The 16,931-nt window shown below is 37.1% G+C and overlaps 2 protein-coding genes across 2 annotated transcripts; both read right to left on the minus strand.

Moving 5' to 3' along the window:
• Positions 1-605: 605 nt before the first annotated feature.
• LOC121965595 (cAMP-dependent protein kinase type II-alpha regulatory subunit-like) lies at positions 606-6,691 on the minus strand. Its single transcript, XM_088088210.1, has 10 exons — positions 4,844-6,691; positions 4,389-4,424; positions 4,164-4,303; positions 3,219-3,325; positions 2,971-3,124; positions 2,773-2,874; positions 2,600-2,674; positions 2,422-2,487; positions 2,195-2,333; positions 606-877 (listed from the first exon to the last, which is right to left on the minus strand). The coding sequence occupies exons 1-10, from the start codon at positions 5,097-5,099 to the stop codon at positions 756-758; spliced, it is 1,197 nt and encodes a 398-aa protein (XP_087944336.1). The 5' UTR covers positions 5,100-6,691; the 3' UTR covers positions 606-755.
• Positions 6,692-6,831: 140 nt separating this feature from the next.
• slc25a20 (solute carrier family 25 member 20) lies at positions 6,832-15,575 on the minus strand. The gene is made up of 10 exons (XM_088088217.1): positions 15,417-15,575; positions 15,196-15,314; positions 12,581-12,673; positions 12,364-12,491; positions 12,194-12,284; positions 11,929-12,046; positions 9,202-9,274; positions 8,989-9,098; positions 8,431-8,555; positions 6,832-7,588 (listed from the first exon to the last, which is right to left on the minus strand). The coding sequence occupies exons 2-10, from the start codon at positions 15,298-15,300 to the stop codon at positions 7,526-7,528; spliced, it is 906 nt and encodes a 301-aa protein (XP_087944343.1). The 5' UTR covers positions 15,301-15,314; positions 15,417-15,575; the 3' UTR covers positions 6,832-7,525.
• Positions 15,576-16,931: the final 1,356 nt, after the last annotated feature.

Consider the following 16,931-nt stretch of genomic DNA (forward strand, 5'->3'; position numbering starts at 1 on the left):
CAGACATATCAAACTTCCTTTGATAACTTTATATGAGTGATGTCTGTACATTATCCTTTACAGTTAAAGGATGAATGCCCCAATGGTCTGGGACTACAAAATTGAGAAAAAGCTGTAAAGTTTGACATTTTAAAGCATAAGACAATTAGAGCAAATGTGCAGATGAATTAAGAGATTAACGTGGTATAATATTTTTTTGTGGTTTTTGAGGTTATTCCTGAAAAGTTAAGTTGATTGCTACAGCGCCACCTTGAGGACATTGAGTATTATTTTGTGCCCAAGTAGTGGATGGAATTTGTAACCAGCTTTTTTGGTGAGTGATTGTCGACCATTTCTGGTGTTCAAACACTTTTAGCATAGAAAAATAAATAAGAGGAAGAAGAAGAAGAAAAATCTAAGCAAAACCAATAGGGCTCGGGCAGCAAGAACCATTGCTTGAAACCCTTAATTATTTTCCTCAAGTTAATGCATTATGCTCCCGTAGATAATGGCACAACACACCTAAATCTCCAGCTGAGCTGTTGGTGGTCAAGTGACATTATGGGTAAAGTAGGCTTTTGACGAGCAAGAAAAAAGCATGGACTAAAAAAAGACGATATTTCTGGTTCCGCTGCATTCATTTTTATGCTTCTATAAGACGGACTTTGACACAAAGTTGGAGAAGTACAATACATGTTACTGAATATAAAACAGAAGGCTGTACAGTACATTTACCTAAAAGGGGAGTTCACGGCTTCATTTAAAAATTATGTGTCCTAGTGCAAATCTAAACTGGAACCAAAAAGAGCCACCCGCTGCTCTTCATACTGGGAAATGTTCCTCTTCATGATGTCCATACACGGTCCCAGCAAACGCTCAAAAGCCTGGACGTCAATTACTGAAAGAAATAAAATGTATATGAAGATCCTGTTATCTGTGGAATTTTTTGCACTAATAATTTTTGATTGAAAAAATTATTGGTCATGTAACAGACAGCCTGAAATTTAAATATAAAAATTATTGGGGCCCACTACAAACTCAGCAGATGGAGTATTTTTCAATATATAAACTTTTGTTGTTGAAGGTTAAGGTTAAGGTTGAGGTTGTTGAACAGAAGGTTAAAAGGAAAACAAACTGTATATTTGGAAGATATTTAATTCATGAGGATCAGTGGACAAAATCAATGTGTTTGTTCTGCCTCCGACGAAACTTAATTGCAGACTGCACAGCTTTAGTCTTTGCCCTCTGCTTAACTCAAACTGGAAATCACAAGACAAGTGTGAGAATTGGCAAAGCTGTGATACTGAAGGAGACTGAGCTAGGCTCAGCTGTGGTGGGTTCCAGCCTAAATTGAAGAAAGACTTCGCCCAAAAGAGGATAATTTTTATATTAATTACTCACTCCTATTTACTTTTTATTTGTTTAAAAAAAACCAATTCTTGCATTTCTCAAACAGACTGTAAATAAAGATTCACCTCATACCACTGTACAAATATGAAGCCAAAATTTCCTGGTTGAAACCAAGGAGGATGGAAAGATGAGAAGTCAATGTCTCAAACTACGTCACACAAGTGGGGTGCAGCGCATCTGCAGTGAAATCTGGTCTGCAGTTGCCCAATAAACATCTGCTGAGCTTACTTTCTGCAATGATCCAAAATCCCATGGAAAAATCCCAGGGTTCTGTGCCTCTTGATCCTGGCTGTTTATGTTGTTAAAACACAGGAACACCTGATAAAAATGGATTACTAGGGCCCGAGCACCTAGCCGTCTCTGTTTTAATATTAATTAAGTAATTAATTTACACAAAATTTTCATGGTTTGGTCTACAAATGACGTACATCAAGATGATGTGGAATTTATATCTAGTGGGCTCTGGAAGTACTACATCATGTCAAATATCTCACTCAAGGGTCCAAACTCTCTGCGTGCATTATCCAAACGAACAGAAACGAACGACCGCTTTAGCTGGAGTTCACCAGTACCGCAACATACATGAGGGTGCGAGGGCCCTTTCATCACTGCTTGCAGCTTTAATAAGTTACTGTGTTTGCTCTTGTGTCTGCTACATCCCATTTTGGCCTTCAGCACCACCCCTCGTACTTTCAACAGCACCAGAGTCCCGTATTCAGCCAGTCTCTTTGAGGTGAAAATGAGTTGCAAAAAATTAATGTGCTGTTACTCCTGACACAAAGAACTACAAACACTGGTGTCTTACCTAAACATTTGGTTTCTCCAACAGCATAAACTGATGCTGCGCGAGGTTTGTTGGTAACCAGTGCCAGCTCCCCAAAATACTGCCCTCTGGAGCAGCGAGCCACCTCAACCTCTGCGTTATCCTGCTGGTCTGCCTTCGTCTGTAACAGACATAGAAGAACCTGTGAGTATAGTTTCATTTCAAAGGGGCAACTACAAATATTCAGTGATAATATTGGACACACTCACTTTGCTTTTTATCATGATCTTCACCTCTCCTGATTCCACAATGTAGAAACAGTCGGCCTCCTCCCCCTACAGATAGAAAAAAAAAGCAGCAGAAACACCACATTTATAAAGTCAAAGCTGTTACTGATTAACACAAAGGCAGGCAAAGATTTTGGGGACAAATGTCCGTATACTGTACCTGCATTATAATGAGCTCTCCATCTTTGAATACTCGTGCTCCCAAAACATCTACAATCTTCATCCTCTCAGAGAGCTTGTGAAAAGAAGCAACAAAGACACCGTTGACAGACCTAAAAATGACTATATATCCACCAATTTTACAATAATCTTGTTTGGGTTTCTAATTCAAACCTCAAGAAACTTCAGAAGAGGAACACACTCGATGAAGGCCTCATACATCCTCCTCTTCTTTGCATTATTTCTAACAATCAGTCTGTGAAATGTGGCTCGATCCTAAAAGAGCACCAAACAAAACATGCATAAGTGGTTTTTTTTAGCTTCACTTTCACCTTTTATTCGAGATCATCATCATTGGTTTGGTGGACTCACCAGGCCCCACAGGGCGCCTTCCTGTGTTGCAACGATTGTGGCAGCCCGCGGCGTGTTGTACATGAGAGCCAACTCACCAAAACTGCCCTTGTTGTCATACTTTCCAACACACACACTCACTCCGTCCTTCTCCACCAAAATATCATAAACACCCCTGGAGAGGATAAATTACACATGAGGAGTAGAAGTAGTTGTAAGAGTGACACAATGTCATCGAGGAATAAAAAAAATTGAAATCTGTCACTCACTTCTCTATGACGTAGAAATTGTCTCCATCGTCTCCTTGGTCTATGATGTGTTCCTGAGGTTTGACCAACACCTCGAACATGCCGTCCAAAACCTCAGAGAACTGCTCCTGCAGGACATTAGATGATGAAAGTTTATTTGAATAGCTCCCTTCAAGTGCTGTACATATAAGTAAGTAAGTACAATTTTGAGGTACTGTACTTGAGTATATAACTTTCTGCTACTTTATACTTCTATACTTCAATAAATCCTAAAGGAAAACATTGTAACTTAAGTTAGTAGTTACTTTGCAGATTTAGATGACGAAATAAAACTAAACTAATAAATAATGATAAATTATTATTATTATAGGTTAAGATCAGCACAATATTTGGCAAATAAAATAAGCCCCACTTTGACCAGCTACAACATTACAGTGACAAACACATTTATTCTTCACTAATAATACTTCAGTGATGTTTCTCAAATGGGCCATTCTGCATGATACGTACTCTTACTTTTGATACTTAAAGTTTATTTGATGCCGATACCTTTATACTTTTACTTGAGTGCAATATGAATGCAGTAATTGTGCATGTTAAAGAACATTTTAACATCGAGGTATCACTGCTATTACTTAAAAAAAGTTTTGAATACTTCTTCCACCACTGAAGATATGGATGAGTATTCACAAATTTTATTTGGATTATTTATTTGTACATGTGTTAGTCCCCATAATGTAAATCATTCAAGTTTAGCTTGGAGATTTTGGATAAAGTTGGGGTAAGATTAGGTTTGAGTCTAGTTTAAGTTTAGGTTTGGTTTAGAGTAATTTTCCAGAAAATAAATGTAAGTCAATGTAATGTCCTCTAAAGTGATTGAAACGCAACTGTGTGTGTGTGTGTGTGTGTGTGTGTGTGTATGTGTCTGTTAAACAGTCATCATCAGAAGGACAACCCGTGCTGTACCTGCTCCAGTGTTTTAAACAGCAAAATATCTCTGCACGCATCCTGAAGTCTGCGGCGCTGCTCGTCTGTTTTGGGATGCACAACCCGAGGCTCTGAGTCATCGTCCTCGTCGTCATCGGGGTTGTACGCCTCTGCACACACTGCAGCATGACAAACAAATGAAACTACTGTTCCAGGGTCAACATGAATTACAAATTCATCACACATATTGTTCCAGTTACTGACCTGAAACTCTGCGGCTGTATTTACCGGTGGTGCACTCTGCAGAGAGACAGAGGTGAATGTATGAAACTAGATTACATAAGGGAGGTCATCGTGCTTTGTTACAGTTCCTGTGACGTGTGTGTGACGCCGTTTCTTCTCATCTCTGTAACTTGTAGATTTTTTGCATATTTTATATGCACAGTGAATTGCTTAAGATCATGTTTTTTTGCCAGCTTTTTGTATATATGGATGTTTGCCTGCCCGTGACCTTGTAGGTCAAAACTTTGCATCAATACATTTTTTGGAGCTTCCAAATTTCACTCTCCATGTCTTTTGTGTGATTTTGACTGTATGAAGCTTTTGAGGTTTGAACCCCCCCCCAAAAAAACACACAAAATGGTATTTCTTAAGGTTACATCTTTCATTTGGAGAACATGGAGTAGAAAACAAGTACAAAATGATGTAACAATACTCACTAACAGTGTCTTCCTCCTCCTCCTCTTCCTCTTTGTCCTTGTTGGTTTTATTTGACTTTGTCTCAAAGGTCACTCCTTTCCGTGCAGGTTTGGTGCTGCGTTTCTTGGCCCTTTGGTCTTTTCTTTGACCCTCCAGAATTCGCGTAAAATGCTGCACCGCAAATTCAACCAAATCAGGCGGCCTGCGGCGAAGCACCTCCACTGTGTATCCTTGCAGCAGCTCTTTTAAACCAGCTGGTATCTCCACGTTACTCATCGCACAGGTTAAGAGGTCAAGGCTTAGATCGATCACAAGTACCACTACCACTAAACCACTACTCTAAATTTCACTAATCTTTTTTGGTTTTAAATTGTAAATCTGAGCATCAGTTTGTCCCACAGTTATGAAAAGCATACTTCTGTACAGAGCAAACGGACTCCTCCTCCTCTCTCTAACATTTCAGCAGCGTATTGATTTCTTTATTTAGCACAGCCTGTCGGAAAGTATTGACCAGGACTTTTCACATCAGATGTAATTAAAGGCTGTCCGATGGATTATGACTCAGAACTTGATGATTTGGCAAAGAAACAGAAGAGAGAGAGAGACTTTTAACTGTTTATCCTAGAAGTCAGGCTGGTGTTAAGAGAGCAGCAGAAGCAGACAGTATCCGACAGATACGTTTAAAAACGAGCACAAGAGAATTCTTACAGAAGCAAATGTTTTTAAATTAAACTATAAAACCATCTCAAAACTTTATAGTGGTCTACAACAAACCAAAAATGACTAAAATAGGAAAGAGAGAGTGGTTAACACTTTCTTTGTATAGTCCAACTACTGATAGTTTGTAGAGTATTTGTAACATTTCAACAGGTAATTAGTTGAGATTCAATTGTTTTTTTTTTTTATTCTACAGATGTTTAACAGATTATCTAAAAAATGCATGTGACAACAGCCAAATACGGGTTAAAATATGCAAGAGGCTGCTAGATTTGCTTCACACACCAGCCAAAATAAACAATGGTGATCTGTTGGGTGGCTGGTAGATTTTTAGGTAATTTCCAACCCTGGAAATATTAGTTTTTCATCCAGGAAGTATCTTAAAGCTGGAATTGCTAATAAAGGTTTCTCCAATAATTACAATAAATTTCAGTTGATGTGTTCAATATTTTTTTTTTGTGTCATTCCACTTTATTGCACATCATTTCTTTGGAAGAAAATGTTACTTCTGTTTTAGTTTAGTCTGGTGTACATTTTATGTGAATAGCTGCATTAGAAATGTAATGTAATGAAATAAAATTGACATGTAAAATACTTTCCCCACTGTTTGTCAAAAATCATTGCATTCTGTTTTTATTTATGTTTTACACAGCATCCAAACCTTTTTGGAGATGGGGTTTTAGCTATTTTATATTTTAAATGTTGCAAGTAGAAGCCATTACTAGAAATACCTTCAACGGATGAATGATTGAAAATGATGTATCTGTTACATCTTTATGATGGAGAGAATAAATGGTTCTACTGACTAATTTCGGCACAATATCTCAAAAAAACCTTTGGGGATTTTTTTTTTCAAATTTGGCACCAATGTTAACTTGAACTTAACAATGAACTGAATAACTTTTGGTGGCACAAATATCAAGGTCACTGTGACCTCATCTTGTGAACCTGTTTTATCAAAAAGGAGGGATTTTTTTTCTAAAAAGGGCACAAATATCCGCTTGGACTTAAAGATGAACTGATTCGATTTTGGTGGTCAAAGATCAAGGTCACCATGACCTTACATCTCATTCTTGTGAATGCAATATCTCAAGAGCACCTTGAGGGAATTTCCTTAAATTTCTACTTAACATCTACTTAGACTCAGCAATAACCTGATTAAAATCTGGTGGTCAGTTTTTTGTTTTTTTTTTCTATTTTAATTTCTTTTGAGTTTTTTTCTTTTGTACGAATTATTTAAATTCAGTTCAATGTCATCCTTTGGTGCAGTTGTGTGAATAAGCACAGACAATCAAGGCATCTACTTTTTATGACAGTAAATCCAAAATTAAAAGCTGATTTAGAAAACAGTGCATTACAGTCGAATTTCTAAATATGGATTCTATTTTTTATTTCTTTACATGTTGACATTCACATACTGTTCAATCAATGTCATTATGACTACTCTCATAATTTCACATTTAACACAAACAGAAAGTTTATCGAGCATTGGTGGTCACTGAGTGGAGGGCGACGGACAGGAAGCAGACAGTCCGAAAGGCGTGTATTGCTGAGAGACTAAACACACACACAGTTCAACATAATGCACCTTGTCCCTGATATGTACACCTGCTCGCAGATAACAGAAGGTAAGGCACGGCATGTTCTCGTCACTCCTTTTCTCATATAAAAATAACACAATTTAAAGAAAACAAGTAAAATTAAAAGGAGTGAGAACATTTGACTGTGTGTGTGTGTGTGTACTGGTCTGCTCTGAACCCTCCGCAGGTCTGAATGATCCGTGTGCTCTACAGTACCACAAGGTTTCAAAGATAATAAGCACGTTATTGGAAAACTGATAAAATCTCTTTGTGATTCAGTGTGTGTGTGTGTGTGTGTGTGTGTGTGTGTGTGTGTGTGTGTGTGTGTGCGTACTGCTCACAACTTCTTTGTGTTAAAGCAGTTCTGTTCCTGGGATTCACATACAAGGCGACACTGAGCCTTCATCACAGGTTTGGTGCTATCCAGTTCAGGAACTTCATTGCAAGCTCAAAGCCTAAGAAACAAGCCTGGAAGAAAACACACAAAGAATAAACTCTTTATTTTGTGACAGTGATGGGTTTTAACATCGCTCCGTTATAGTTTTGCCTCACCTTTTGTTGTTCACAGTAACCCTTATTTTCTTAGTTAAATGCACAGTTAAACACCTGGTGTTTATATTGTTACCCTTTCCCCTCACAAGATGGATTGTGCCAAAATGTTAAAATATACTGTGTGTTTGGATGATACATTTTTAGTCTATAGCTGTAGTTTTGCTCTTACGAAAAAAAAAAAAAACTTCTTTAAATTGCTCTTATTGCAGATCAGTGTAGTGACGCCATCTGATCTCTACCATAACATCGTTGTAGTTTGTTTTTGTTCGTCATTTTTCCAGTATCTACCATATCCTAATGACAATACTGATTTTCATTGCATATTTATTAATCATATAGAATCAGCAAGAATCTTTTTTTTTAAATTTCCACTGTACCATTTATCCTGCTTGATATACCTCAAGTTGTTATAATTTAGTTGTACACTATTATTTATATTTACATTCATATTGATATGCAGTATATTTACAATAACTGTTATTCCATCATAATATTGACTGCCAACATTGGGAAATAATCTCACTGTTTTATTCAGCTGTTTTTCATTCGTTGAAGTACTTCTCTTTTTTCTTATTTACGATGTTTGTGACTCTGCTGTGTTTCGTGTTTTTTGTGTTGGCACCATTATACGTGGAAATGACAAATAAACAAACTTTATATTTATGACCACATTTTTTTCTCTCCTTCTAAAGCTGAACACTGCTTGGTGTCCAAATCACAGAGTTACTGAAGCTGAAGAATAAGTAAAGTGCACTCACTGCGTTTGCAGGGAAAGCTCTGAGCATGACAGCATTGAAGCCTTTATACAGAGAGCCCACTCCCTCCTCTCTGATCAGCTCCCGCAGTACATCCCGAAAGCCGTTGGGATATTTCCCTTCAGGAGCTGCAGGAGAGACATAGTAGACACATTTTAAGAACAAACCTGAAGAAAAAGTTATCTTCATCATGTGGACAAGGTAAAGACAGAGTCAACTAGACTTGTTTTACTCTCGTAGAGGTGATCATAACTCATCAGAGGCTTCTTTGGTCATTAGGGCTGGTGCAGACAGCTGGGAATTTTTACCTCTCCCTTAAACCCAGTTTCCATTAACAATGTACTTCTATATGTCGTACTACTTTTATGATGGAGAATCTTCACAAAGACCGAACTTTCCTCGAGTCGCCTCAGTATCCTACGTTTAATTAAGACCTCTTTACTGCCACATGGAATTTAATATAAGAGACATTTTAAAAATCAAAACACAGCTGGCAAAAAGATGTAGAAGCAGCCTGTGAACTCGACATTTTCAAACATTTGTGGCATCTAAAAAACAAACCTGTTTGGAAACGAGACTTGAGTACATCCGCTGGAATTGCAACCGCCCAGTTAAAGATTCCAGCCATCCCCCCAGCAAACAGCACACTGGGGACGCTGAGCTCATTCTGGCTGCAGGGAGAAGACAACAGGTCCATCCGGTAAACAGGTCCAACCGCTTTTGAACAATTTAACAGGCAGTTGTAAATACCATGAAGATAGAACAAATATTCACCTTTTTCCTGCTGGTGTGAGGAGGTTCTTCAACCACTCGTAGGATGTGAAGTACATGCCGCTGGCTGGAACATCTGAGTGACAAAACGATAAAAGCAGTCTCTTCAGCTGCTCCAAAACCTCCATAACATGTGAAATAGAAGTAACTGATCAATAAATAAATGGATACACGTGAATATTTCGATGCAAACCGACAGTACTTTACTTCCTCTGACAGAATATATAAAAGGTTTAATATGAATTTAAAATGTTACAGAGTTAATCTCATCAGATGACGGATACATACATAACATGTTGTCCTTGATACATGCAGACGCATTAACTGAGACGCTGTGATAATAAACCTGCAACAGGGTAGACAAAATAATAATAACACTTTGAGAAAATTATCTCACAAGTATTTTAGTCACGGCTCATGGGAGTGAGGGACTAAATTCTGGGCCCTATGTATAAGTGGTCTGTGTGGGCCTCCCTGCCCTTCCTCTCTTTCTATTTTATTTTTTAACCGTTTTTTTGTCAGTTTGCTTTCGTTACCTTTTCTCTTCTTTTTTGGAACCCTAATTTCCCTTTCTTGGGGAAAGACATGATAGCATACACTGGTGTTCCAGCAGCAAGAGCAGTCACTCACTCAGCTTTAACTATGTTTGAGACAAATCCTGGTGCTAGGGTGGACTAAACCATTTTGTGCCTTTAAGGGGTGAGAGAGGCCTCCTTTTTATTTTATACAAAGTTTAGTCTTTCAATTAATTCATTCAGCCATTTTTATTGTTGTTATGGCACTATTGACTAAATAAAATAAAATACATACAAAATTACCAATAATCCCACTTTCTCCCCCACTGCGACACCACTGGCCAGAAAAACTATTACAAACGTGGGTGCTATTAGACTGCATGTCAAACAGCTATTCACCCAGATGTCTGGCAGTCATCAGGTTAAAACCTCTTTAAAGCACCTGAGAAAAAATAACTGAACTCTTAAACTCCAAAATACCCGTGCTTCAACTGAAGCAGCTTGTCAGGGCAATACTGAAGACATTAAAAATCATGACAACATAATATGGTTCATAGATGGTCAAGTGTGTGACCATTTTCTCTGAAACATTTGTATTTTATTGCATGTGCTGTAATGTATTGTAATGTATTGTGTGCGATGTTTCTCATAAGTAGGCATAGTGCTGTTTTTAATGCATTTTAATTATTATCGTGCTCATGTCACCTGCCCCAGAGACTACGATCGAAAATTAGCCAACTTGGCTAAACCGGCATATTTACAGTAATGTTTAGAAATGTGCATTGTCTCTGTATTTTAAACCATCAAATAAATAAATAAATAATAAACAACCTCAAGAAAACTAGCAGTGGCCACAAGTTAATGCTGGATGAGGACGACGATACGAGACACATACACAAACTCTAAGAACGTCAGAATCATGAAGGAAAACAAAAAAGAAAAAAATGCTGCAGAAATATTTTGCTTTTTTTCATTCAAAGTCCTGTTAAGAGGATGACGTTGTAGGTTAGTATACTTGTGTTTTAAAGTTATAACCAAACTGTTAGAGAGACGGGCACAAAGTTAATAGGGGTCCCCTCTCAATGCACTCTATGCAGCTCATGGCAGATGTCACTATACATATATATATATATATATATATATATATATATATATATATATATATGTACACATACACACACAAAACCTGGCTGACACGTCCTTTGGAGCATCAGGTGTGTCATGTAAGTAGCAGCTAATGTGACCTTGAGCTGTTCGCCTCAGGCAGAGATGAGGAGCAGGCTAGAGAGGTCTGGTAAGCTCAGTTCCTTCTAGCTCCACACCCCAAAATCTTTCTCATTTTTTAAGTCTTCAGCCCCAACTGACGCCGTTTTAAGTGACATCAGACTTCACGCGGCGAGACGCCTGTGGCTACATACCAATGTGTGAGACCAACAAACAACAAAACCAGTTGTTTTTAACCTTTTCAAACAGCAAATGTTGTTTTTTTTTTTTTAGGGATCAATCAATGTGTTTCTGGAATCAGAATCTGGTTTTATTGCCAAATACGTTTACATATACAAGAAATGTGACTTGGTATTTTGGTGCAAAACAAAATAACATAAAGGTAGAATAAAAATAGTAAATTTAAATAGAATAGGACATAAGATAAATAATATAGAAGCAATTTAAATATATAAAATGATAAAATATAATATAAAGAACACAAAATGTATATACAAAAGGTGCAATGGAGGGATTGTACAGTTTTTTGGAAGTAGAGTTACAATGCAAATATCTTAAGTCTAAAGAATTAAGTTGACCTGCAGTGTGCAGTGTACAGAAATCCAGTCCAGTGTGCGTTAATGTAACACATAAAAACTGATTTAGCTTAACATTAATGTTTTCAGACTCTGGGGCTGGATTAGAGCCTGTGTCCTGTGGGGGGCCGTGATGGTGACCACTGTGTTTTCAGGTGGGACTGTTCGACCAAATTCAGATATCTTAAGCCAAAATATGATCTTTCCCAACTATAAATGTGGCATTTGTGGTAAACCTAACCACACGTTAACCACTGTGTTGTTGAAACGTAAAGTTTTGATGTATCTGCACACAATAGCGTAGAAATGTAACATATCTGTGGTTTGCAAACATATATAACACCAACTTTTTTTCTGGAGACTGGCTTGCTTATTTCAAGATATAAATACAGTATCGATTATTTGCTGAGGCCTACCTCTCATGAGAGTCAGAGCGGTGCCTCTGTAGATTCCTCTGATCCCGGACTCTTTGTACAGCTGTTTGACACAGTCCATGGGTCCCGCATACTTCACCTCTCCTGATGATGCCTGGATCTGCACACACAGAAACACACACACACACACACATTGACATTATATCACACTCAGTATCATGTCATTTGGTATGCAGAGTCTGTTCCTCAGCGGTGCAGGTCACATATATCAGATCCGGTATATCTGTAGATACACATGACCTCTGACCTGCAGGAGGCATTTGATGCGTTCTCCAGGAGTCATGATGACTGTGGTAAAAACACCAGACAACATTCCTGCAGCAAACAGCTGTGGATACCTGCAGGAGACAGAGCACATACATATTATAACCCGCGTGAGTGAGCGGTGTGACCATCTACGACAGAGCAGTCACCTACGTGAGGATATCATTGGGGTGTTTCTGTTGTAGTTTCTTGCCCACTCCAAATCCTAAGAAACAGATAGCAAACATGGGTGTGACTCCGATGATCGGGGCCGCCATGCCTTTATAGAGTCCTTTCACACCCTGTGAGGGAAGAAGATGACGGGGAAACATCAGCACGACGATGGACAGAAAGATATTTCAGCGAATGTTTCGCAGCATGTTTTCCTCACCTCTTTGGCTAAGGTCTTTTTAAAACAATCTAGGGTTCCAGCATACAGGGCACTCTCTCCAGGTTTGGGTAAGGGCTGAGTTTGTAAACGCACCTGAGAGAGACAAAAAAAACCACGAGTTTGTATTGACCTTGCGTGCGCACACACACACACACACACACACACACACACACACACACACACACACACACACACACACACACACACACACACACACACACACACACAAACAGAATAAGGCTTTACAGCGACAGCAGTCTGGAGCAAACAACAAATTTTAAACAGGAAGTTAAAACTTAAGACTAATCGTCTCGTTTAAAAGTAAGAAAACAATCTGAAAATAGTCTGAACTGAGTACATTTGATCCATAAGATTAAAAATTTGCATTTTATAACTACATCTTAAACAAATTAGCACACAACAGTTTTATTTGAATACTGTTAGGATATTGTCGTATGGATAGTTTTAGTATTTTTGTTTTTTTTATATTAGCATATTTTTTTTTTTTTAAGATTTTTTTTGCACATTTTTGCCACCAGACGCCCCTATATATTAGCATATTTATGGTATATTATAGTATATTGTTTATATTGTATAGTCTATAGATATATAGCTTATTCTTATAGAATATGCTACGGTTTATTTTTTCTTTTGATCTATATTTTTTGCTTCTTCTACCTAGAGATGTGTATCGTGGTGTTTTTACAGCTCCCGTGCAATCCCTGATGAACCTGCTGCAGTAACAAAAGAATTACCCAATTTGAGATCAATAAAGAACATTTATCTATGGACAGAAAAAAATATTGTGTTTTTTATAAGAGTCGTTTGAAACCTTTATTCCCATTTTCAATAATCAACTCATATCTTAAATGCTGCTGAAATGTGTGGCACTGTGCATTTTGAACATTGCTCTTCTTTCTCCAAAACATGACAATGACACTAAAACAACGCAACACCACACCACGACAATTAACAATTATTGAAAACTATATGATTTAGGACAATAAATCTTTAGGAAACATACCTATACCGATAATTTAATATTATAATTTATCATTTTTTGTTTTGAAATAATAACACTTTTAATAATAAATTTAAACAACTAGTAATTCTGGTGCTAGTAACATGTAATGGACAAAATGACAAGTGTCTCACATCCCAGTCTGGACGTCACTTTTAGCACCCTGAAAGTCAGATTCATATACGAGTGTGACATCAGCAGCTTCAGGCTGAGTTTGAACATCAACAAGCCAAACTGTGAAAAGGTCCAATATTGAGAGTAAATGCTGGACTTAATTTGCTTTGAAGCCAGAAACACGACTCCCAATAAATGCAAATGTAGTTGTGTGTTTGCTTGATGTGTAAATAAGCAGCTGTTTACCTGCTTTGTTCACCTTAATGACTTATGTGGTGTTAAGATTACGTAACAGCATGTTACTGTGTTACTGAGGCCAAAAGATGCAGGGTTAAATAACTGTGACCGAGGAGTAAATTAAAAGTTTATAGTTAAAAAAATAAACGCAACAAACTACCTCGATACATATTTGGCCTTTCTGAACTGCAGTGTTTTAGTTTTTTATAAATATATATACTGTATATTATCTGACATGAGCTACTATTGAAAACTTGTCTGATTAATCGGTTAAGCTCTATTAACCTTTGCAACTTGAACCACTTTGTTTTGATTTCTTTCAAAAACATCTGGGAAAGAAAATGAGCAACTTAACAACACATAGCCCAAAAAATAGCAAGAAATTTGTAAAAAGCTACAAGAAAATTACCTTAAAAAATAAAAAATTATTTGTCAAAAATAATAATAAACAAGAAAATGACCTAACAAAAAGTTTTTTTTCTGTAAGATAATTTTAAATATATAAAGTTCTCTGGACATTTTTCCCTAATTTGTAAAAAAAAAATAAATCAAATTACATTCTCCTACTTTTTTAAAACTAATTTTCAAGTCATCTTCAGGTCAGCTTCTTCATCACCTTTTATTCATTTCGTGACAAGTTGGTCAGTGCCTTTACCTCATGTTTCTTAAGAAAACAAACCAATATGCTCCGATTTCAAAAGGGTTAACCTCTTTGAAACCTGGATCGACACTTCAGTGTTTAACTCTGAAACCCGAGTAAATTGGTTTGATTTCTTCCAAAAACATAAGAAAAATGTGCAGTCCACAACTTAGCATGAAATGCCCGGCACTGCAATAAATTTTCTAGTAGGAGATGAAAAAACAACCTGACCCCCCCCCCCCCCTCAAAAAAAAACAAACTAGGGAAAAATGTCAAGAAAACTATGTTATTATGTATTATTATTATATTATGTATCTATTATGTATTATTACTGTAGATGTAAATATTCTCAGGTGTGTGTGTGTGTGTGTGTAGGAGGCCACAGCTGCAGCGGTGAGCTGACTCATGTCACAGAGTGAATGTGGGTCAAAGTGCTGCAGCATTAATGTACCTACAGGAGTGTTTGTTCCACTCAGCTGACTCTCACACATGTTTGTCTCTTGTCTCTGGCTGAGCTGTCTGCAGTGTCCCCGGCTGCACTCTCGTGACTGTGTCCCAATGCAAAGACGTGTATAAACGAGACACACACGGTGCGTTTATCACCTTAATGGTGTCCAGTGGATGTCCGGCGAAGACGAGACAGATGCCTCCAAATCCTCCGGCGAAGAAGTTCTTCATCGGACTGATCGGCTGCGGCTGTTTGGACATTTTTACTTTCCGCTCTGCGGGAACAAAAACACAGCAGACTGAATGAAACCCACACCGGAAATAAACTCAAACACGGCGAAAGATGAACTTAAAGAGGACGATAAACAGCATGTTACCTGTTGGACTGACGCTGAGACTGTGAGCTGCTGTCGCTCCTCACTGCTGGACCTTTCACCCACTTACTCACCCGGACCGGTCTGACTGCAACACACCTGTACTTTGGTACATCCGGTTTTGGCCTCCGGGTGGAAACTGTCGACCTTTGTTTGAAATTAGGCCTAATTAATTCAGTTAACTTATACAAATGTAAAATAAATACATACAAATAAAAGTCATATATGCTAGTAACAAATTGTTTTTGGTATGATGTTATTTATCATATGTCATGAATAAGCACAAATAGGTTAGAACAAACCAAATTTCTAGCTCAACAAACTTTAAAATTTTTTTTTTTTTTTTAGTTTTTACATGTTTTTTTCTTTGACTTTTAAGAAGGAGGTAGGTTGATGAGTGGAGTGTAATAATAATAATTATAATCATTATTATTAGTAGTAATAGTATACATATATACTGTACATACACCCATGCAAACACATACACTTACACACTTACATATAAAATAAAGTTATACAAACGTAGTTTACTGTTAGGGGGGCCTCTGGGGTCAGGGAACTGGACAGCTGAAACTCTGAGATTCTGTTCTGAGATTTTTGTTAGGTGAGGTTAAGGTGTGTTTTAGGTCTAAACACCGTCTTTTTCTTTCTAGTTTTCTTAGACATATTTAATTTATGGTTCATCAGTTGACGTGTAACAGCAAAAATATGGTTCTGTACAAAGTGTTAAACCAACATGCACAAATCTGCACATGTTTCTCAAGAATCAACAACATAAACAACATTTAAAAAAATAGTGGTAAATAATCTGTTGATGTCAAAAATAAATTCTATGTAATAAATTTCATTAATTTATTAATTATTAATACAGGATAAATATGTATGATGTAATTATATACTAATATAATTTTCTTTATCATTATACATACATCGGGATAGATAGATGACATATACATTATTTATCGAGTTTGTTTCTTTAAATTTTTTTTTTCTAATTTAAAGGTCAGTACTCAGTTTAATGTTCCTTAAATACTTCTTTTTGTGATGTATTCATTTCAATATCACAAAATTAATGTGCAGCATTTTCTGTCATTAATACAACTATTTCATATACAGTGTACTGTATATCAAGCAAAGGTGTACAAGAAAACCAAAAAGTTCACAAAAGCACACACATCCAGATGACAAAAAACAAGGCGCTGGACAAGAGACGATACAAAAGAACCTCCTTGATGGTAATTGTATGAAATATTTATGGGAGCATAATCTAGTGTGCAGACTTTTTCTTCTCTCACAAGAAAACCAACACACAAACATACTCATGAGAAAGAAAAAAAGAGAAGGGGTTTAGAAGGGAAACTGAGATTGTATGAAAAGAAAGACTATGAGCAAAATGTTTCCTATCATGTTAAATCTAAGACTTGCTGGATACATGCAGCTGTACTTCTGCCAAAATTAATGTTTAACTTTTATGCTGATAAAATTTCACTTGTGGTTGTTTTGTCACTTCCCGATTAT

Source organism: Plectropomus leopardus, chromosome 2 (genome assembly GCF_026936395.1).
Source record: "Plectropomus leopardus strain MGB_pleo_1.0 chromosome 2, ASM2693639v1, whole genome shotgun sequence".
Lineage (NCBI taxonomy): Eukaryota > Metazoa > Chordata > Actinopteri > Perciformes > Serranidae > Plectropomus > Plectropomus leopardus.